This window comes from Cyanistes caeruleus, chromosome 1, assembly GCF_971803275.1.
Source record: "Cyanistes caeruleus chromosome 1, bCyaCae1.hap1.1, whole genome shotgun sequence".
Lineage (NCBI taxonomy): Eukaryota > Metazoa > Chordata > Aves > Passeriformes > Paridae > Cyanistes > Cyanistes caeruleus.
Window position 1 is genome coordinate 141,382,403 of NC_141701.1, and position 23,643 is coordinate 141,406,045.

The 23,643-nt window shown below is 43.7% G+C and overlaps 1 protein-coding gene across 1 annotated transcript in view; it reads left to right on the forward strand.

Annotated features, from left to right (window-relative positions):
• The first annotated feature begins 9,287 nt into the window (after nt 1-9,287).
• PITRM1 (pitrilysin metallopeptidase 1) overlaps nt 9,288-23,643 on the forward strand; it is a 33,742-nt gene continuing 19,386 nt past the window's right edge. Inside the window, exons 1-12 of the mRNA XM_086864327.1 lie at nt 9,288-9,435; nt 9,626-9,728; nt 10,563-10,669; nt 11,179-11,330; nt 11,748-11,862; nt 11,967-12,063; nt 12,446-12,606; nt 13,814-13,940; nt 14,631-14,719; nt 15,273-15,401; nt 17,111-17,224; nt 17,618-17,714. Of these exons, the coding sequence (XP_086720453.1) occupies nt 9,398-9,435; nt 9,626-9,728; nt 10,563-10,669; nt 11,179-11,330; nt 11,748-11,862; nt 11,967-12,063; nt 12,446-12,606; nt 13,814-13,940; nt 14,631-14,719; nt 15,273-15,401; nt 17,111-17,224; nt 17,618-17,714 (1,329 nt within the window). The 5' untranslated portion in view covers nt 9,288-9,397. The remainder of the gene's footprint in view (nt 9,436-9,625; nt 9,729-10,562; nt 10,670-11,178; nt 11,331-11,747; nt 11,863-11,966; nt 12,064-12,445; nt 12,607-13,813; nt 13,941-14,630; nt 14,720-15,272; nt 15,402-17,110; nt 17,225-17,617; nt 17,715-23,643) is intronic.

Below are 23,643 nucleotides of genomic sequence, written 5' to 3' on the forward strand. Positions count from 1 at the left end.
CCAGCCTCCCAGGCACCCCCAGCCTCCTGGCCACTGGGGCCATGCAAAAAGCAGAAAAGGTCTTGGCTCAGTGTGAGCCTTGCTCAACATCAGTTGCTCAATTATCAACCTTGTGTTCAGCAAAATCCAAAATACAACCCCATACCCTCCCCTGTGAAGGCAACTAATTCTACCTCAGTCAAACCCAGCACAACGTGTGGCCAGCAAGACTGAGGAAGTTATCATTCCCCTGCACTCCACACCAGTGAGGCCACATCTCAAATCCTGTGTTTAGTGTGGGCCTCTCCTGACAAGGAAAACATTGAGATGCTGAACTGTGTCCAGAGAAGGGCAATGGAGTTGAGACAAGGTCTGGAGCACAAGTTACATAAGAACAGCTGAGGAGCTGGGGATGTTTAACCTGGAGAACAGAAGGCTCAGGTGGGACCTTATTGCTCTCTACCACTCCCTGACAGGAGGCTGCAGCCAGGTGGGGCTCAGCCTCTTCTCCCAGCCAACAAGAGATGAGAGGAAATCACCTTAAGTTGCACCTGGGGAACTTTAGATTGGGTATTAGGAAAAATATCTTAATGGAAACTGCTGTCAGTCAGTGGAACAGAGAAGTGGTTGAGTCGCCAGTCCTGGAGGAATTTAAAAGACATGTAGATGTGCTGCTTTGGGACACAGTTTAGTGGTGGCCTTGGCAGTGTGATGGTAATGGTTGGACTTGACAGTCTTAAAGGTTTTTTCCCAAACTAAATGACTATGATTTTACACTGCTAGCTCAGGTAGTGCAAAGTCAGGAGGGATGAGAGGCTTTGACAACATTGCAATATGGGGACAGATAATGGGGAATGGCTTTACTTCAGTGTAATGTACACAACTTATGTAAGCACCTGTCCCTTCACATAACAACCTTCTGATACTTATAGTACTCCCAGATGCAAATATGGCATTTTTACTGTCACTGCTGCTTCAGCATGTCAGAATTCACCCAGCTGAGTACACTATGTGTTCAAACATAATAAGGAAAGTTGAAGATCAGTAAAAATTTGCTCCTCTGACTATTGGAGTAGAGACTCTGGCAATATCATCCTCTGGTGGTTCAGATCATACACTAATTCACTCTCAGGCTTTTGAAGTAAATAGCCTAGTCCTGAAATAAAACCTGGTAAAATTAAGGAGATAAGTTACTCAAGAATCTTTTCTAAACAGCAACTGGAAGAGGACTTTACTGGGTTAGGCTGCCATCACCTTATACAACCCATCAATTTATGCTAAGGCTTTGCATTTCAGATTCTTCCTTCAAGGCCCTTTTTCCACACGCAGAGGAATGCAGCACAGTTTCATATTTTAAAAACACTGCCCTAGTAAGTAGTATTACAGTTCTCTCACTATTTCAGGTAATTTAAACTGAAATTCCCTCTCCTCAGTTATACTGTAGGGCCACATAGGGATGTGAGACCAAGGGCCAAGTGTCTTAATTTACACAACCTTCTCTGGGTTTGCAGCTGAAAGTGCATTTCATTATGGGGACGCCCTGTAACACTGACACTTAAGTATGCAAAAGTTGCAAGAAATGGGAGGGTTAAATACTTTTTCTCTCCTTTCAGTTCTCCTCCCAAAATGAAAGGTAAGAGATAACATGAAAAATATTTCCAGAGTGTGGTAGTTGAAACATAAATACATGCAGAACAATTTTCCATTTACTCTGGACAGCATCAGATATGGACTAGATCTCACCCATCCTCAATACATGTTTCACTTATAGCAAACCTAGGCAGGTATGTCACATTCTTTTCCATTACTACACCTCCACAGGATCTAGAATATGGTTTTGCAGATATAGGCAAAGAGCTCCCTTTGAAAATGAAACTTTTAGCATAAACTCCACAACTCCTTTATGCTGACATTATTCCTGCCATACACAAAGAATTTGCTTTGGCCTGTAGCTGTGCTATTTGTGTATCTGCACTGCTAAGGACTTAATAAAGGCTCTCTGTCAGCAGGGTGACAGGAGTAAGACTGATGAACCTTGTTAGAGTTATGTGAGAGACCACATATGCACAGCATTAATCTCTACCCTGGCTTGCCTCACTGTGCTTCAACAAGGAGATTGAGAAATTAAATATAATCCAACGAAGATTAGCAAACAAAGGTTAAAAGAAAATTCATAAAATCTAGATTGCTCTCCAGTATTGAGAATGTGTTTATCCTCTTCTTGGTGTTGTGGACTATAGTTCATGAACAGGCCTGTGACAACAACAGTGAAATTTCTCACCAGTGAGGCTTTTGGGTTTTTTTCAATTGAAAAAACTGGACTTTGATGTAACTCATGATAACTATATTAGATATACCACCCTACAGCAAGTAACATTACTAATGTTAAGTGGAGATATTTACAAAATATTTCTAAAAAGATGAATGAAAAGTCTGGTAAGAATAGGTAAGCCACATAGCAGAATATTTCTGGGTATTAAAAGCAACCACTCAAGGAAGGTCCTTCCAAACAGAAAAATACTCCTTCAGCTGCCATTATTAACAAGTGCTTCATACAGAATTTGAATACAGCACTAAATTGAAATTTGGAGGTAACATACAAGTTGTGCACAAAGTTCTGCTTAACTCCTGAGAAACTGAGGTGTTGAGCAACTTTCCACTTCTACATTTGTGATATTCTGTAGCAATGTTTTTCATTTATTCCTTCATAGCATTCTGTTTTGTGCAAATAACATTGATATGACTTCACTTATGTGTATGCATACACATAAGTCACTCATTTATGTGACCTCACTTATATGTATGCATAAAATTATAGGACCACATAATTTTAGTCAACCTTGACCCAAACACTTATTTCCCCTTTGCCTTCCTGTCCCTGAATTCCTCACTGTCACACTATTTATTAGCAGAATAAGTGATCAAAATGTTAATATTTTGTGATTTTCAGAGGGTAGTAAAATTATTTGAAACGTAAACTATTAAGTAAGGTTTTTGTTTTGACCCCAACCAAGTATTCTGGTCTGCTTACAATAACCCAAAAACACAGAAGCACTTCTGATATACTACATCATCCAGGCTTTTAGCAAAGCACCTGAGTTTCCTTTTTTCTTTCTTTCAAAACATTGTTTGGGAACAAAGCTACTCCTGTCAGTGCAGCAATGGCAGTCTCCTGTTCTCAGGACAGGACAAAGCAGGGTCTGCACGTGTCAGCTTCAGTCCTGCATGGGGTCACCTAGCCCAGTGCAAAGCCTATTTCCACCTAATGGGATCTCTTGAAATAAACTGTTCAAAAATCACCACCCTAAAAGGTGGGCTTTGTTTTCATTCTGATTTCTACTGGAAAATCTTTGTGGGGAACATTCCCCTCTCTTCAACACATACTTGTTTCGTAATCTTCCAAATGCTACAGGCAGGAAGCTGCTAGCGTGCAGACAACCCCTGGGAAAGCCCCAAATCCTAAATTTCAGGCTAAAGACACACTTGTGAAATTAGGAAGGAAGAAGAAAAGCATCAGCACTACAAACATCAGCTTCTGTCTCTGCCTCTTGAAAACTTGTCTGGAAAAAAATATAGACAAGGTAAATGAGGTGTGCTGAGGTATGGGGATGTTCTTCTCCATGTGGCTTTGTAAAATACAGATTTCAGTGCCCCACTGAATGTTAATGTGATACAAAATCCTTGCCTTGCTGAGGTTTTGTTATTGAAGAGAATGCACTTAAAGATAGAAATAAACATTTCTAAAGGGAGTCTACAAGAAAGCTAGAGAGCGGCTTTTTATAAAGGCATGTAGGGGTAGGACAAGAGGTAAAGGCCTTAAACTGAAAGAGGGCAAGTTTAGACTAGATTTTAGGAATAAGTTCTTTACTGTGATGGTGGTGAGGCACTGATGTGGATTACCTGGTGCAGCTGTGGAAGCTCCATCCCTGGAAGTGTTCAAAGGTCAGGTTGGATGGGGCTTTGGGCATAGTGGAAGGTGTCCCTGCCCTTGGCAGGGGCTGCTGGAATTAGATGACCATTGAAGTCCCTTCCAACACAAACTGTTCTCTGATTCTGTGATAAATTCCAGAAACAAAATTGATATATAAGCAAAGGGTACTAGTAGGGTTCCATCTTGCTCAAGGCACCTTGCTCTTTTTCAAGCTGAAGCCAGGATCGTGCTCTCATCCTCTCTAAGACTTATTATTAGCAGACCCTCTCTCAAGAAGGCGATGGGTGGTGATTGCAGGGCACTGGGTAGAGAAGGGCTGGCATCTGGGATGCTAAAGTTCATTCTCAACCCACCAGCTAACACCATTGTCATGAACCCCCTTCACTCATGAAGACAGCCTTTCCTCATGGCCTTCAGAAAAGGACTGGTAGGCAGAGTCTTTCTCTTTTTCAGATATTTTAACTCAACAAGCTTTGGGACTCATCGTTCTATGAATATAAGATGCATTTGTCAAGTGGGAGGGACCAACCTCTGCTGCAGAAGATAAAGAATAAAGAACTTCTTATTTAAACACAAAATAGCATTTCCATTCCTGAACAGATTACGTTGAAATTTTTTGAAAGAAACAGCTTGTATAGGCTTGAGACTTTTTAGACCAAATATCTAGATAAACATGTGAATGAAAACAAAATCTTTTGAAGGAAAATAACACTAAGTATCTCTACTTAAACACTGAGAATTAAATTATCATCTCATTCTCACCATTGGAAAAGCTCATTTGCCACAATTACAGTTACACAGAATTTTTCACTAAATAACTGAAAGCAAAATCTGGTCATAGTAATCAAAATGGTTTTATGCCATTCACTGAGACAAGTCAACAAAACTAATTTTAGATGTTATATTTTCACATGATAGTAGTTTGTCTGAATTACTCTTTTCTTAAGATGCAAAAGTCATGTTATATATATAAATTTGTGTGTGTATGACTATACTTCACAAAGAATATAATGTAGTACTCTTAAACTATCAGTGTAGCAGAAATCTTACACAGCAAGAAAATTAAAATAAAAAAAGAACGTAGTGTAACATACCAGTTTCTGGTTTGTTTCACAGGAAAAAAGCCTTGATGTATAAAACATACCAGAGACAATAGCAGAAGAAAGAAAAAATAAAGCTGTCTGAGGGATTGTATAAAAGACTTCCATCTTTTGATTAAGTTTAGGAATGATGTTTGATGTATTTTGAAACTCTGCTTGCTCAGACTGGTTAAGTTTGTGAAAGGTTGCCTGTCAAACGCTATGTCAGTGATATGAAAACAGACAGCCAGAAAATCATCCTTCCAATATAAACATCAACTAAAAGTAAATAAATGTCTGCAGCAGAATGCCAGCCTGATGTTCCATTAAGATGAATGTTATAAGCCATGAAGAAAACTAAATATTGATGACAAGAAATCTGTAAAGAGAGACAGTAGCTTATGGTCAGATTAGGAAACTGTTAGGAAAATAAAGGAACTGAACAGAAACAACAGTATACCCTTGGATACAAAAATTGCGAGAAATTAACCTTGCTGTGACCAATAATAAACCATATGAAAACATTTAGCATATAACATAAAGCATATGAAAACATTTAGAAATATTTGAAAACTGAACAATGCAGTGTAAACTCATGGTTCCACGCAAGGCTCAGAAATACCCTTTTTTAATATGCTCATTCTTTTGAGAACATTGTTCATTATGTGTTCATGTCATTATTTGGCTGTAATTTGAGAAAATGTTGAAGTTCCTATCATGACTGGTTCCTCATAGTGTTAGAAATAATTTCTGGAAATATATGCTAAAACATCTACTGAAAAGAAACACATACTGGAAGCAGATCCTATGAAAGGGGTGTGATTTGAATCTAATCTGAAACAAATACAGAAAAATAGGACAAAGAGAGGAGTTGAGTTGGTAGAAGGCAGGGAAGAAATCGGGTGTAATGAAAATAAATTGCATTTGCTATTATCCAGGATCCAAGCTTTACATAAGCTACTGGATCTTTTCACTAACCTTAAAAAAAAAATGAGAAAGATAAGTAATTAAGATAGATGACAGGTTTTTATGGGTTAAGGCACAACATCCAGACTTTAACTACGGCAAATTATTGGATTTTTATTTAATTTAAAAATTAATGAAATGCGAAAATTATGTGGAAAACACAAATGAGACAACCAGAGGAAAGGGTTTTGGAGCAATCAGGAGCCATGTGGTCGCTGGGGAGGCGGAGGGTGCGCCCTAAGGCAGGAGGGCTAAAGAGCATCCAGAGAGGCTGATAAAATCCCTACAGTGACTGACCGCAGCAGCAGCTGGAGGCAGGCAACTCCTGCCAGAGACGAGGAGGAAGAGATCAGAGACGGTGGACACAAAAATTCCCAGCATACTTTAAATGCCTTTTATTATCTTCTCTTTTTTTTTTCATTTATTTTTGTTAACATGTTATTTGGCTAACATCATAGCCAAAGAATTGAGAACAAGTGGAGCGAGACGTGTCGAGCGCCTGCCCTTTACTACATTTAAAATCCCCTGTATTCTCATTTGGCACCAGGTTTCTTACGTGTAAATCAGGTATCCAGGCTCTGATATCCAGGAACAAGGGATTGGCAATCTGATGGCCAAACTTCTCAGGTGCTGTTCTTCTGGGCAACCTCATGAACATGCAGTATGGAATCAAATTTCAACTTATTTACCTCAAAATCCTATTCATTTACAAAACCGAAGGGAAAAAAAGCCCAGGCATGTACAAGCACTTTCCTGGTGGGTACAACATGCTCTGAAGCCTCAGTGAGGTCCCATTACAAGCTGGGTGTTTCCAAGCTTATCTGGACTGTGCAGAAGCTTTGTGCAGCTGCAAGGGCTGTGCACACACACTCAGGGATGTGCACACACACACTCAGGGCTGTGCACACACTCAGGGCTGTGCACACACACTCAGGGATGTGCACACACACACACAGGGCTGTGCACACACACTCAGGGATGTGCACACACACACACAGGGCTGTGCACACACTCAGGGCTGTGCACACACTCAGGGCTGTGCACACACACACAAGGGCTGTGCACACACACACACTCAGGGCTGTGCACACACACAGGGCTGTGCACACACACACACAGGGCTGTGCACACACACTCAGGGCTGTGCACACACACACACAGGGCTGTGCACACACACACAAGGGCTGTGCACACACACACACTCAGGGCTGTGCACACACACACTCAGGGCTGTGCACACACACACAGGGCTGTGCACACACACACACACACACACACAGGGCTGTGCACACACACACTCAGGGCTGTGCACACACACACTCAGGGCTGTGCACACACACACACACACACACACAGGGCTGTGCACACACACTCAGGGCTGTGCACACACACACACACACACACACACAGGGCTGTGCACACACACTCAGGGCTGTGCACACACACACACACACACACAGGGCTGTGCACACACACACAGGGCTGTGCACACACACACACACACACAGGGCTGTGCACACACACACTCAGGGCTGTGCACACACACACTCAGGGCTGTGCACACACACACAAAGGCTGTGCACACACACTCAAGGGCTGTGCACACACACACACACACACACACAAGGGCTGTGCACACACACACTCAGGGCTGTGCACACACACACAGGGCTGTGCACACACACACTCAGGGCTGTGCACACACACACAGGGCTGTGCACACACACACTCAGGGCTATGCACACACACTCAGGGCTGTGCACACACACTCAGGGCTGTGCACACACACACACTCAGGGCTATGCAAACACACACAGGGCTGTGCACACACACACACAGGGCTGTGCACACACACTCAGGGCTGTGCACACACAGGGCTGTGCACACACACACACACTCAGGGCTATGCAAACACACACAAGGGCTGTGCACACACACTCAAGGCTGTGCACACACAGGGCTGTGCACACACACACACACACTCAGGGCGGTGCACACACACTCACGGCTGTGCACACACACACAGGGCTGTGCACACACACTCAGGGCTGTGCACACACACACACACACTCAGGGCTGTGCACACACACTCAGGGCTGTGCACACACACACACACACAGGGCTGTGCACACACACACTCAGGGCTGTGCACACACACTCAGGGCTGTGCACACACACACTCAGGGCTGTGCACACACACAAAGGCTGTGCACACACACTCAGGGCTGTGCACACACACACAGGGCTGTGCACACACACACACTCAAGGGCTGTGCACACACACACACTCAGGGCTGTGCACACACACACAGGGCTGTGCACACACACACACTCAGGGCTGTGCATACACACACACACTCAGGGCTGTGCACACACACACACACACACTCAGGGCTGTGCACACACACACTCAGGGCTGTGCACACACACACACACAAGGGCTGTGCACACACACACACTCAGGGCTGTGCACACACACACTCAGGGCTGTGCACACACACACACAGGGCTGTGCACACACACACTCAGGGCTGTGCACACACACTCAGGGCTGTGCACACACACACACAGGGCTGTGCACACACACACTCAGGGCTGTGCACACACACTCAGGGCTGTGCACACACACACAGGGCTGTGCACACACACACACTCAGGGCTGTGCACACACACACACTCAGGGCTGTGCACACACACTCAGGGTTGTGCACACACACACACACAAGGGCTGTGCACACACACACTCAGGGCTGTGCACACACACACACTCAAGGCTGTGCACACACACACAAGGGGTGTGCACACACTCAGGACTGTGCACACACACACACTCAGGGCTGTGCACACACACTCAGGGCTGTGCACACACTCAGGGCTCTGCACCCCCCGGCACAGCCGCAGGTCATTAAGGAGGCCTCAGTTCCCTCACTGTTCACTGCTTGCACATACACAGGGCTCGCCCATTTCCCTCACCAAGCATTAACATATGGGTGAACTGGCAAGGTACGGGGGAGCAGCGCCTGGAACACATTGATCTCGGGCACTGTGCTTTATTTTGTTGTTTTCTTTAATTTGGAAAAGCAAACAATAAACTCTGCTCAAAGGTCGCTCCTGTCACAACCAACGGAGCTTTCGATTTTCCTGAGAACTTCATGAACAACGCAGAGGCATTTCTAAGAGATTCCCCTGCCATCCCAGGCCAACCCTCCCCAAAACGGCAAGCAGGGCCCCGCCGGCCAGGCCCCGCCGGCCAGGCCCCTCAGCAGCCGCTGGGGCCCGGCGCTGGGTCCCGGCGCGGGGCGGCTCCGCGCGGCCGGGGCGGCTCGGGCCGGGCAGGGGCGGGCGGAGCCGCGGGGCCGCCGCCAATGCGGGCGGGGCGGCGGCGCCTGCGCCGGTCCCGCTGCGCTCCGCCGTGCGGCCCGGCCCGCCTGGCCCCGCAGCCATGTGGAGCCGCTACCGGGGGCTGCTGGGCCGCGGCCGGTGAGCGAGCGGGAGCGGGCGGGGACGCTGGCCCTGCGCTGCCCCGGCCTCTGGCGCTCGGCCGAGGGCCGCGGAGCTCTGAGCCCCAGGCCGGGCACAGGGCCCTGCTCCCCGCGGAAGCCCGGGCCGGTGGCGGCTGTGGCACCGCCGGCAGGAGCGCGTTTGTTTAGAGGAAATTGTGTCGTTTCAGGTCCCTGAGTCGGAGGGCGTGGAGGTGGAAGAGCGTTGCCGCGCATGAGAGAGCGCTGCAGTACCGGGTGGGCGAGCAGATCCACGGCTTCACCGTGGAGCAGGTGAGCGGCGCCTGCCGCTGGCGTTTCCTCTGATTGTGCGCATAAACTAACCCGTGGCTGGAAGGCACCTGGGTGAAGCCAGGCGTCTGCACCTTAAATACTTGCTTTGCTTTGGGTGGTCAGTCATAAAATTATTCAGGAGTTCCTCGTAGTTACTTCTCTGCAAACAAATAGTTTAGGTGCCGTTAATACATATTGTTACAGGGAGCTAATTCTAGAGTAAATGATGTCCCCCACGAGCTTGTGTGTCTGCTGCGCGTGTGATCTTTCAGTGTGGCCTTCCAAAAGTCCTGACAGATAACGGAACTTCACTGTGTGAATGTTCTTTGATAAACGCGTTCAGGTAACACTTTATTTCCTAAGAGGCTTTTAATACCTCTGTTGGAAGGCTGCTATGGAAATATGTTGAATTTTTTTCTCCTTTTTTAAAGGAAAAAAGCAAAGTAGAGAGTGAAGGTTATTTGTGAGAAGTGATTGCTGGTGACAGAGCTAGTGGTAGAACAGGGTCCTTGCTTTTCCTGTATCTTCCCTAGCCATTGATATTTGAATATATGCCTTTTCTTCTTGTATTTATGATTGAATTTTTATCTGTACCATAAGAGTATAGTTCTTTGGTCGTAGTATACTTTTATCAGGTTATAAATTTCATTAAAATTTTATTTTCCATTTGTGCAATTATTTTATTCCTCTCAACCCACAGAAGCAAAAATTTATTTAATATTGTATAAGCCAGTATTGTATATAGGACCAACAAAATGTAATTCCTGTATCACGCACAATTTATTTGACCTAGCTGAAGTCACACTGCAATACAGATGTTTTCTTCCAATGCAGGTGACAGCTGTTCCTGAGCTGTTCCTGACTGCAGTGAAGCTTAGTCACGATGGTACAGGAGCCAGGTATTTACATGTGGCTCGGGAGGACTCCAATAATCTGTTCAGGTAAGACATTAATATCGGTATTACACATTCAATCTCCACATCACCTTGTCAGTTGTAATCTGGCATCATGGCTGGATTATTCTATGATAACAGGGAGGACAGTACTTCCTTTGTAGGGCTTCTTAGAATTTTTCAGGTTGGAACAGATATAACGTATTGTTCAGTCTGCTGCTCAAAACAGTGTCAGTGTTTAATTCAGGTCCAATCCCTGCCTTGAAAACTTTCAAAGACAGGTTATGCAGCCATAACCTTCCATGAAGTTTGTTATTTGAGCCTGTTAGGTATAAAGAAGTGTGTTTACTCATGTGCTGAGCACTCCTGTACTAACTCCAGAAATAGCAGTGCAGAGGCTGTACACCCTCTGAAAGAGATGGCTGAGCACTCTCTGCACCTGGTTTGTGCCATGGTAGCTCTTGGGCAGTGATGATGCTCCCATAAATCACTGTGCAGGTAGGGGTGGGTGGACTTGTCTCACATGACTGTGTCCCTGTCCATGCACTCTCTTGCAGTATCCAATTCCGAACCACTCCGATGGACAGCACCGGCGTCCCACATATTCTGGAGCACACGGTGCTGTGTGGCTCCCAAAAGTATCCCTGCAGAGATCCCTTCTTTAAAATGTTAAACAGGTCACTGTCTACTTTTATGAATGCATTCACAGGTAAGCCCAAAGGAAATGATACCAGTTAAAATGCATGAGATTTTATTGCAGTAGAGCTGTCTGTTTGCTCTCGTTAATTTGGCTTTGGGGAACCATTATTATTGGGTGTGAATGTTGTGAAAAACTAACAAGGCAAGACAAGTCTAGTTCATTTGTCAGTTACAAAGTCCCAGTAGAGCTGGAGCTCTGTAGTATACAAAAATACATTTAATTATTTATATGGATATATGGCTGAAGCAAAGTTTCCATGGTAAAATAGCAGAGTGTTAAATAGATGTATTCCTCAGCAAAAATACATTTCATTTAATACATTTCTTCTCTTCCAGTTATTTGTATGGATGAGAAAATAAGAAACAACAAGGGCAAAATATGTCTTAGACTTTCAAAAATTCTGATTATTTTTACATTTATATGCAGCTAGTGATTACACACTCTATCCATTTTCAACACAAAATCCCAAGGACTTCCAGAATCTCCTGTCAGTGTACTTGGATGCAGCTTTCTTTCCATGTTTACGTCAGCTAGATTTCTGGTAAGACAGTTTGAGATGTATGCAAACCTTAAATTAAAAAAACCCCACCCCAAATCAACAAAACCTTCAAACTCTTTTAACACTTGCTATTATTAATTTTTCAGGCAAGAAGGTTGGAGGTTAGAACATGAGAACCCAGCTGATCCTCAGACACCGCTAGTCTTCAAAGGAGTTGTTTTTAATGAGATGAAAGGGGCGTTTGTAAGTTTTGTGGATGTTTGGTTTAAGTTCTTGCAGATGGTGAAGTAGCTTCAGTTGTAGGTTATCAGTGACATTACACCAGAGATTCACATTCCTTCTTTTGAGAATTTAGGTCCTCAGTAAAGTGAACACTTGCATAGATTTTTTTTTTTTTTGAAAGTTAGCCTGTCAAAAGCTTTTTAACTTACAGAAGGGTACTTTGTTAATGGTTTTTATTGCAAAACACTCTTTTCCATTAGCATGGAAATGTAACTAGCTCTATTAAAGTACATGGGACTGCATGCTTATGTGAGGGGGTTGTGTAAGTTAAAACTCAGAGCACCTTATGTCTTTAAAATGTGTTTTGACGGCTTTCACTGAAATGCAGTATTTTCCTATTAAGACAGATAATGAGAGGATATTTGCACAGCACCTGCAGAACAAAATCCTTCCTGATCACACTTATGGTGTAATTTCTGGTGGAGATCCATTATGTATTCCTGATCTTACATGGGAGCAGCTTAAGCAGTTCCATGCCACACATTATCATCCAAGCAATTCCAGGTATGTGACTTCCTAGGTTATTGGGTTAGTGCTTTGTTTATATTTTTGTGGGGAAAAAACAGAAGCAGTGTTTTTATGTACATAGCAGCAACAGAGATAACCTTTGTCCTACAGCAGCACTGGACCAGTGTGGAAGCGAGGAATTTTTTTCCTAGAAAGAGTAGTGAAGAGTGAATTGAAAGTAGGAATGAAAGGTGGCTGATTTTCTTAGGGTGTGTGTGTTTGATCATGAGGATGTGTTTTGGGGATTGATTGACCTCATATGAGCCGGGGGGAAAGTGTTCAGCAGTAGTGTTAGAGAGTTAAGATACAAGTAGCATAGATTAATCTAAGGGTTCCTGTCCTCTTTGAAGTAACACAGATTAAGTTAGAAGTTACAAATTAATGATTTAATTTCCTCTTGTGTCACATATTACTGTAGTGTTCTAAATAATGGATAGTCATTGGATTCAGATACTGATTTGGTTGGTACTAATAAAGTGTTTAAACTGGAAGTCAGTTTGAAAGTTACATATGGGAAAATAATACTTTCTTCTGTGCTAATTTTGTGGCCAGTCTGTTATTCTGATTAATTCACTTGTGGAACATCAGTTTATGTCATGACAGTGAATTCATAATTTCTTGATTTTTCTCATCATCCCAAGTATTTTACTGTACTGGTGTTGAGATTTTAATGAAGGGATGAGATTTAGCTAAGGCATAACTTTTGCTCATATTTGGTCCAGTGGAAGACTTTTATGTATGGGAACATGTTTGGTGGAGTGACCCATGGAACCTGGGTTCCATGTTTTATAGACGGACAAAACCTGAGACATGAATCATTGTATTTTATACATAAATTGTGAGACCATAAGAATTTTGTCTTCTGAAACATAGGAGTACTGGGTTTCTGACTTCAATTACTAATTTTTTTTCCTGGAACATTGTATATTCCTGCAGCTGAACAAATTTGAATGAAATAAAACTTAACATAATGAAAATCATAAAGTGTTTTGTGGCCCACAAGCTGAGAAATGTGGATTTTTATCAAGAAATCTATGAGTTTTATATATGTTGCATAAGTTGAAGACTCCACCAAACTATTTTCTACTCCACATGTAACAGAATTACTGGAAAGCACATGAAATTCAGAGTATGGTACAAGTAGCTACTGTAAAATTTCTATTAAATCAAATGCTTAATCCCAATATTTTATTTGAAATGGCAGATTTTTTACATATGGTAACTTTCCACTGGAGCAACATCTGAAGCAAATACATGAGGAAGCATTGGTAAAATTTGAAAGAATTGAATCAAATACTGACATCCCAAAACAGAAACACTGGGAAAAGCCTGTAAGTAAAACCAACAAACAAATAAAAACCACTAAACCCCAAAACCCTCCAGCTTAATACTTTAACCTAATCTGCTGGAGTTACTCTTTTTTTAGAATAGTGTGAGTGAGCTGAAGTATTTTTCTTTTTGGTTACATGACGAACAAACTACAGTTTACTTTTGAGTTTCAGTAATGTAATGATTGTCTGCAGTTGTTTGTTTTTCTTATTTCCAATTTTCAAGTCCCATGTCATTTGAAGCAATGAAGGAAGCACTTACTGGAAAGCATTCAGGCCTAATAAACAAAATACTGATACTTAGTGTCAGGAGATAAGCTTTCTAATGATATCTAATCTTCTAAACATTGGTATCAAAAGTAATTTTCCCATTCTCTTCATCCCCCCTCCTCATTTTCCTCCCTGGCTTGTCCAGAAGTGTAAACGTTTCTATCAGAAGCAGCTCAGAATGTTATTTATGGCCAGTCTTTCTTCAACCTCTCCTATATTGTGCACTTTGGAAAATTGAGATGCCACTCACATTTTTCAAGATAATGTGTGTTTGTGTATTTGCTCATGGTTCTTGGTTTTTTTCATAAGCATCTGTAAAATTATTTTAAATAATTGGAAAGATGATGCTATGAAGATAAAAGTAGTTTTTTGTTTCTAACTTCTGCTCTGAATTTAGTGTGTATCATTTATTGTACTTTATAGAGAGAACACAGGGTAACATGTGGCTTAGACTCCTTTGCTGCTGATCCTTCCAAGCAGACCACTGTCAGCGTCAGTTACTTGTTGACAGAGTAAGTATATCAAAATGAAATTCTGAATAAAAGGTTAATTTTAGATCTTACAAGCAATGTGCAGGCATGTTTCTTGTCCCCAGTCCCTCTTAATAAATGTCATCTCTAAAGAAAATAATGCCATAGGAAAATAGATCAATCCTGCTTTAGTAAATAAAAGTTTAAGTGCTGAATAGTTTGCTTTAGCTGATGGATGCATGAAAAATCAAGTGTTGCTTTCCTGTTCAGTGGATGAGACGTTTGAAAACATTGTCTTCCTTTCAATTCCTTGCCATGCACAAGCTCTTCTGTATGACTCTGCTACTAACCTGTCTCCCCTTACAGTCTAATTTAAATTGCTTTCCTTGTAGTTACCACAAGTGGAAGATGCAGAGCCCTCCTATTTTCCTAATAGAAAATATTAGGGAAGTTAGATGAAGGTCTGATGTGGGGTTCAGAGCTGACAGTTATTTCTCTCTTGCTCCCACTACCTCTGTTTTCTAGTTCTTTTGAAATGGACGCAGTGATAGTGGGTATCACACGTGGTTTTCAAGAACTAATAGTTCTTCTTCAGTATTACAGATACTTTTGAAACGTTCACCCTAAGCCTGTTGTCTTCACTGTTGGTTGATGGGCCGAATTCTCCTTTTTACAAAGCCTTAATTGAGTCTGGTGTTGGTACAGATTTTTCTCCTGATGTTGGGTAAGTGTTGCAATTTACATTTCTTCTTCTATAAGCAATGTTAGAAAAACTAAAAAGTAATTTAAAGTTGGAAAAACTCATTTCTTATACAGGCAATTTACACCAGGGTACTCTTATTTTAGTATTAAAACATCTTGAGAGTTTCTCCTAGTGAACTGTAAAGCATTCTCAGATGTAATTTTTGGCCCATCGAAGTACTTGGAAAGAAGCTAAATTGGTTTAATCCAAGTTGTATTGTTTACAGCTGATGAACCATAAAAATGGATAGATGGAATAAAATATGGAATACCTTCAGTGCCTTGATTTATCTGTGTTTTTCATTCTGGACATTTAAGTATTACTCAGAAGTGTTTGTGAACTCTTTTATTGCTTTAATTCTATGGTTTAGTGGTAGGTAGGTTTGTCCAGTCAGGTGCTGTTAACTTGCCATCACCTCAGTACAAAAGGGTATTTCAGCTGACACTTGCTGCAGCTCCCAGCCCGTCTCCTGAGCACTCTGTGCACTGCAGGCTCAGTGGGTGCACTGAGTGTTATCTGCACTGAACTTGGCCTCAGCTGCTCATCACATTTTGCCTTTTTTGTCAGCACAAAGGCAGATGTGCTTTCCAGACATGATTCATCTGACTGATTTCTAGACTTGAGAATGGCAAAAATCATGCCTTTTTCTCCAGTGACTCTCAGGTGTTTGAGTAGGAAACCTTATTATGCTCACCCATGATTTTAATGTCTTGCTCTGCCTGGCTTGACCTGTCTCTACATGAAGTAATTGGCTTTGTGCAAGTCCTATGCCATGTAGACATCTTAATATTCCAGGGCTTGGCAGTAGAAATTCACCTTTAGACGCTGAAGTAGGGATTATGTTGTATTTTTTGTCAGCTGCTCCCTTTTCCAGGTTGGCTGGATTGATACATAATTGAACTGTTCAGTGAGCTGGCTTTAATTTGCCTCAATGACTGTAGTGATGAATCTACAAGAACTTTGAGTCCAGAGATGAGTATTGCAGAATCCAGTGCCTGAATCTGCCATTGAATTCCTTCTGTGGTTTTTAGATGTGTAGTAGTGGTTGTTTGCAAGTGCGTAAGCACCTGTTTTGGTTTTTTTATTGGTTTTGGTTTCAACTGCTAGGTGTTCTGTATTTCTGCTAGTGCCAATTTGTTTCTCTAAAGATGAGCTCTGTGCTTAGCCCTACCTGATAGCTTGGACAAAGTTGTCTTTACTGTTAATAACTTTTTTAAATACAGTTGATAATAATTGCAGCAAACATTGAAAACTTCACCATAACCACTTTACAAACACTGCTTTAGAAGTACTGTTCCACTCACCTGCCTAAGTAGAATGTGTGTGTTTAGTGTAACATGCTAAAATTTTCACCTTAAAAAGAGACTTCTTTACCTGAAAGAAATCACAAATGAATGGGAAGATGAAGAGAAAAAAAAGCTTTATTTCTGTAGTTGTTTTTCTTTCTCTAAAACCCTGTGCTGTAGTTTTTCTTAAAAGTGGCTACTACTACTGAATTTGAACAAAAAATGCTTGTAAGTTCAATTTCTTGCCTCTTTGGTAATTATTTTACTTTCTATCTAGCTTTTCAAATCTTCTGTGTTTGTATATGTGGAAAAAATGGGTGGTTTTTTCCCTTCTCCCACCTTTGTTGGCAGCTTTAATGCTTAAGGTCTAGTACTTGTCACTGAGTTGGTTGTGTTTTATTCTAGGTTTAATGGCTCAACAAGAGAGGCTTATTTCAGTGTGGGTCTACAGGGTATTGCTGAAAGAGACATTGTTACTGTGAAGCAGATAATTGATAGAACAGTGGATGAAGTTATTGCGTGAGTAATGCTAAATTTTTAAGAATACTCATAGTTAAAATAATAATATATGGGCTCGTAATGACACAGACTTGTATATAATTACATGCCTTAAAAATCTAGTTACATTACAATAAAGACACTAAAGCAGAAGTACTATTGTTCAATACTCTTAAAACTTGTGTCTACTTCCTGTATTGTACCTTGCTCTCATCAACATAACCTTTAGGGGTTTACTCATGTTAGTTCAGTTTCTCTCAATGACAGCATGATTAGATTATTTCATATCAATTTTAATTCAGTGTGAAAGATGTTATGTTGTAATACTTCCTTTATCGATCTAGTAATTCATTTTCATAACTTCACTTAGTGTTAATGGGTATGATTTCCTTCTCTCATCCCCCCTTCCCAAAGGAAAGGATTTGAGGAAGATAGGATTGAAGCTCTACTTCACAAAATTGAAATACAGTTGAAGCATCAGTCTACGAGTTTTGGACTTGCCCTGACATCTGTAAGTCTCTGCGTGGTTTTTTTAAGAACAGTTAAAATTAATCTACTGCCTATGTCTTTAAAAAATACAGGGTTATTTTGTTGGCTACTGATATGTAAAATTTTCCACTTAAAGGCTCTTCCTTTGTCATATTGTATACATCTTTCTTCCTTTTCAGTAGCTGTCAGACTGTCTGTGGACTTCCCACGGTATGAGTTAATCAGGCAGTGAGCCGTCTTTGCCTGAACAGCAGCTTTGATTGTTGTATCACTGGGTACTTCTGTGAGGGGCATATCATACTGGCTCTGGGAGCTGTATGTTCTGGCTAGATGGCTGTGTATTTTCTAAAAGACAAATAGAAGGACTGTATTTTTCTGTGGACTTTAGGATTGTATTGCTGTAAGTTAATTTCTTGATTCACAAGGGAAAATGTACACAAATGCAATTCTTGGCCTCAGATTTTAATAGCAAACTGTTACAGAAAATCCATTCCACAGCAGAATGTTGTGTCTTGAAGAAGTCTGCAAGTCATCTTATATCTGGAATGAGTGAGGTGTGGTATTTGTTGTCACTGTGGAAATCAGGGTCTCCTGCACCCATTCTTTCTTTATTTTCGTCTGTTCCTTTCCACTCTGCAGCAGCTTCGGTTCCGAAGCGGCTCTTTTCCTTTCCGTCTCTCAGGTGATGGATATTCTTTGCATGAGCAGGATTTAATTCCTAGATATATAGTTAGGCAAAGAAACAGAGCCCTGGATTAACAAGAGATTTGTAAATGGGAGAGCACAAAGAAAAGCTGTTTCAAATCAGATTGCCATGCAGCCAAATAGGCAAATTGTGGATATTTAAGTGCCTGTCATGTTTCATGGTAAATCCGGCAAAATATGCCTGACCTTAAAAGTCAGTACTTTCTGGCACATTGTCCTGGGTTGCAGTATATTCTATCACCATCCTCATGTACTGTTGAAACCAGGTGAGGCAGTGCTCCCTGCCTCCCCCCCCCCCCCCCCCGGGCTACCTTCTGTTAATGGGCCCATCAATGCCCTGCCCCATGACTCATAGATAACTTCCCCCTGTATTGTCCCCTGTTAATGGGCCCACCACTGCCTTGCTGCATGACTCAGAGATAACTTCCTCCTGGACTGTTTTCTGTTAATGGCTCATCAAGGCCTTATCTCATGACTCACCATCCCATTGTGAGATGCTCCTCCCCGAGGGAGGAGCCAAGCATTCCATACTGGATATAAGCTGAGAATTCGAACACCACAGCAGCCCTTACCTACGGGACTTCCAGAGGACAGGAGCTACTGCTGGACTTTCAGCTGAAGACCAGACCCCCTTTCTTCCAGAGGATCACGCTTCAACAAGACCACCTCATCTGGACGACTACCATCACCCTAACAGGGTTCCAGGCTGTATTCTGACTCTGTCAGTGTTTTTGATATTATTGCATTTATTCTTTTTATCATTTTCCTATTAAATTATAATTCTGACTTGCGATCTCTCACTGGTTTGATTTCAAACTAGTACATATTTTGGCGCCCAACGTGGGGCATTAACCTGAGAGAAAGTCAGAATTGCAATTTCATATTAACAGAAACCTATCCACCATGGTGGTTGGCTTGTCTATATGGGTACTGTATCTTGCTCTCTATATTTTCCCTCACATGGGGAACTACTTGCCTGTTGTATTGCTCCTGTTGAGACCAGGGAATGGTATGAGAATTGCTTTATTGGTTTATTATGCTTATGGCATGATAACCTGTGAGGCAATGAATACCATTCGGAATATATACTCAATTTTGTTTGCTTGTCCTAGTCTGGGCTGCTACATCTGGGACCTTCTCAACAATCGCACCCTGCCCTTGGTGGGAAGAGTGGAGAGTGGTTTCTTCCAGCCTTTCAGGTCAGGCACAGCAGTTTTTAAAAATATTGAGTTCTCTCTGGATGCCAAGGACAGCCTAGTCTTGCTGTTTTGTTTTCTCTGCATGGCCTGCACCATGTACACCATGCTTAGAAACAAAGCACTGTTTGGTGTGGTACAGCGTCTTCTTGAGGAGGAAGAGAAAAGAACCAAGAGCAGAGCAACAGCATCCATGACCACACAGACTGCCACAGAGGAGAAAGGAACCAAGAGCAAAGCCACAGCGTCCGTGTCTACGCAGACTGCCACAGAGGAAAAAGAAACCAAGAGCAAAACAACAGCATCCGTGTCCACTCAGACTGCCACAGAAGAGAAAGGAACCAAGAGCAAAACAACAGCGTCCATGTCTACGCAGACTACCACAGAGGAGAAAGGAACCAAAAGAGCCATGAGCACCTCCACACAAACAGTCACCGAACCAGAGCAGCCTAAACCGGTAGAAGTTGCCCCCATTCAGAAAAAGAAATCAAAAAGCAAATCAGTCCGCATAGTGACTGATGAGGGTGAGGCAGGACCTTCACACGCAGCGGAGGAGACAGAACCAGAGATTATCACTCGCTCTCTATCCCTAGGTGAGCTGCGTGACCTGCGGAGGGAATTCACCCGCCAGACGAACGAGTCCATCCTAACCTGGCTGCTCCGCATCTGGGACGCTGCAGCAAACGACACCATCCTGGATGGAAGTGAGGCCAGGCAACTGGGATCGCTGTCCCGGGATGTGGTCATTGACCAGGGGATTGGGAGAACCCAAGAAACTCTCAGCCTCTGGAGGCGACTGCTGACAAGTGTAAGGGACAGATACCTCTGCAAAGAAGACCTCCAGGTGCACCAGGGAAAATGGAGCACAATGGAACAGGGTATCCGATGCCTGAGGGAGTTGGCTGTGCTGGAGATCATTTTTGCAGAAGATGAGAGATTTCCTAAGAGCCCAGATGGTGTCCAGTGCACGTCACAGATGTGGCTGAGATTTGCACGGCTTGGACCAGAGATGTACTCCCGTTACCTGGCAACACTGCAATGGAGAGAAGGTGAGGACAGGGTGGGTGTCCTGACCAATAAACTAAGAATCTACGAGGACACTGTCACTGCCCCGTTTCGCACCCATGTCTCATCTGTGGAAACAAGGCTGGCTGAGCAAGTCCGGAGCTTGATTGAAGAGGGCCATCAGAAACTAAAAAAGGAACTTAAGGAAGAAATTTACCACGTCTCCCCAGAACCAACAAGAGTCTCTGCTATTAGGAGTAGGCATTCCCCAGCCAGGGAGAAAGGATACACTCCACGAGGTAACCTCTGGTTTTTTCTCCAGGAGCATAGAGAAGACATGAGGAAGTGGGATGGAAAACCCACCTCCTCCTTAGCAGCCCGGGTACGTGAACTAAAAAGAGGGACAACTACCACAAGGAGCTCATCTAGAGCCAGCGCCGCTCCGGTCTCTCGTGGCCAGAACATCAGAAGGTATAGAAATGATGATATGAGTGATCCTCTTGAAGGGACATCAAGAGCATATTCACCGGAGGAGAGCAACGTGCACCATGACCAGGATTAGAGGGTCCCTGCCTCTAGCCAGGTAGAGGAGAGGGACAACCGGATCTATTGGACAGTGTGGATCCGATGGCCTGGCACATCTGACCCACAAAGATATACGGCTTTGGTTGATACCGGCGCTCAATGCACTCTAATGCCATCAAGGTATGTGGGAGCGGAACCCATTTCTATTTCTGGGGTGACAGGGGGATCCCAGGAGCTCACGGTACTGGAAGCTGAAGTGAGTCTAACTAAGAATGAGTGGCAGAAACACCCCATCGTGACTGGTCCAGAGGCCCCATGCATCCTCGGCATAGATTACCTCAGGAACGGGTACTTCAAAGACCCAAAAAGTTATCGCTGGGCTTTTGGGATAGCTGCTCTAGAGACAGAAGGCATCAGACAACTGAGTACCTTGCCTGGTCTCTCAGACAACCCTTCTGCTGTGGGACTACTGAGAGTTGAAGAACAACAGGTACCAATTGCCAGAGCAACAGTGCACCGTCGGCAATACCGCACCGACAGAGACTCTGTAGTCCCCATCCATACGATGATTCGTGAGCTGGAGAGCCAAGGGGTGGTCAGCAAGGCTCGTTCACCCTTTAACAGCCCCATATGGCCAGTGCGTAAGTCCAGTGGAGAATAGAGACTGACGGTGGATTACCGTGGACTGAATGAAGTCACGCCACCACTGAGTGCAGCCGTACCAGACATGCTGGAGCTTCAGTATGAGCTGGAATCCAAGGCAGCAAAGTGGTACGCGACCATTGATATTGCAAATGCGTTTTTCTCCATTCCTCTGGCAGCAGAGTGCAAGCCTCAGTTTGCCTTCACCTGGAGGGGTGTGCAGTATACCTGGAACCGATTGCCCCAGGAGTGGAAGCACAATCCTACTATCTGCCATGGACTGATCCAGACTGAGCTAGAAAAGGGTGAGGCTCCAGAACACCTGCAGTACATTGATGACATCATTGTGTGGGGGAACACGGCAGCAGAAGTATTTGAGAAGGGACAGAAGATCATCCAGATTCTCCTGAAAGCTGGTTTTGCCATCAAGAGGAGCAAAGTCAAGGGACCTGCCCGGGAGATCCAGTTCCTGGGGGTAAAGTGGCAAGATGGACGGCGTCAGATTCCCACTGAAGTCATCAATAAGATCACTGCGATGTCTCCACCGACCAACAAGAAAGAAACACAAGCTTTCCTAGGTGCCATAGGCTTTTGGAGAATGCACATTCCTAAATATAGCCAGATTGTGAGCCCTCTCTACCTGGTTACCCGCAAGAAGAACAATTTCCATTGGGGCCCTGAACAACAACAAGCTTTCGCCCAGATCAAGCAGGAAATCGCTCATGCGGTAGCCCTTGGTCCAGTCAGAACGGGGCCAGAAGTGAAAAACGTGCTCTACTCTGCAGCCGGGAACAATGGTCTGTCCTGGAGCCTTTGGCAGAAGGTGCCTGGTGAGACTCGGGGTCGACCACTGGGATTCTGGAGCCGAAGCTACAGAGGATCCGAGGCCAACTACACCCCAACAGAGAAGGAAATTTTGGCCGCCTATGAAGGAGTCCAAGCTGCCTCAGAGGTCATTGGTACTGAAGCGCAGCTGCTTCTGGCACCCCGACTGCCGGTGCTGGGGTGGATGTTCAAGGGAAAGATTCCTTCCACGCATCATGCCACCGATGCTACTTAGAGCAAATGGATTGCCCTCATTACACAGCGTGCCCGTATTGGAAACCTGAACCGCCCTGGGATTCTGGAAATTATAACAAACTGGCCTGAAAGTGAGACTTTTAGATTATCTTCTGAAGAAGAGGAGCAAGTGACACGTGCTGAGGAAGCCCCACCATATAATGAGCTACCGGAGAGTGAAAGACGATATGCCCTCTTCACCGATAGTTCCTGCCGAATTGTAAGCACTAACCGAAAATAGAAAGCTGCTGTATGGAGCCCCACACGACGAGTTGCACAAGCTACCGAGGGAGAGGGTGGATCGAGTCAGGTCGCAGAACTTAAAGCTGTCCAGCTGGCTTTAGATATTGCTGAAAGAGAGAAGTGGCCGAGGCTCTATCTCTACACTGACTCCTGGATGGTAGCTAATGCTCTGTGAGGATGACTGGATCGATGAAGAAAAGCCAACTGGCAGCGCAGAGGGAAACCCATCTGGGCCGCTGAGATTTGGCAGGACATCGCCGCTCGAGTGGAGAAGCTGATCGTGAAGGTTCGACACGTGGATGCTCATGTACCCAAAAGTCGGGCTAATGAAGAGCACCGTAACAATGAGCAGGTAGATCGAGCTGCCAAGGTGAAAATATCACAGGTGGATCTGGACTGGCAGCACAAGGGAGAATTATTTTTAGCTCGTTGGGCCCATGATGCCTCTGGTCATCAGGGACGAGATGCAACGTACCGATGAGCTCGTGAGCGAGGGGTAGACCTTACTATGGACAGCATCTCACAGGTTATCCACAACTGCGAGACCTGCGCTGCAATCAAACAGGCCAAGCGGGT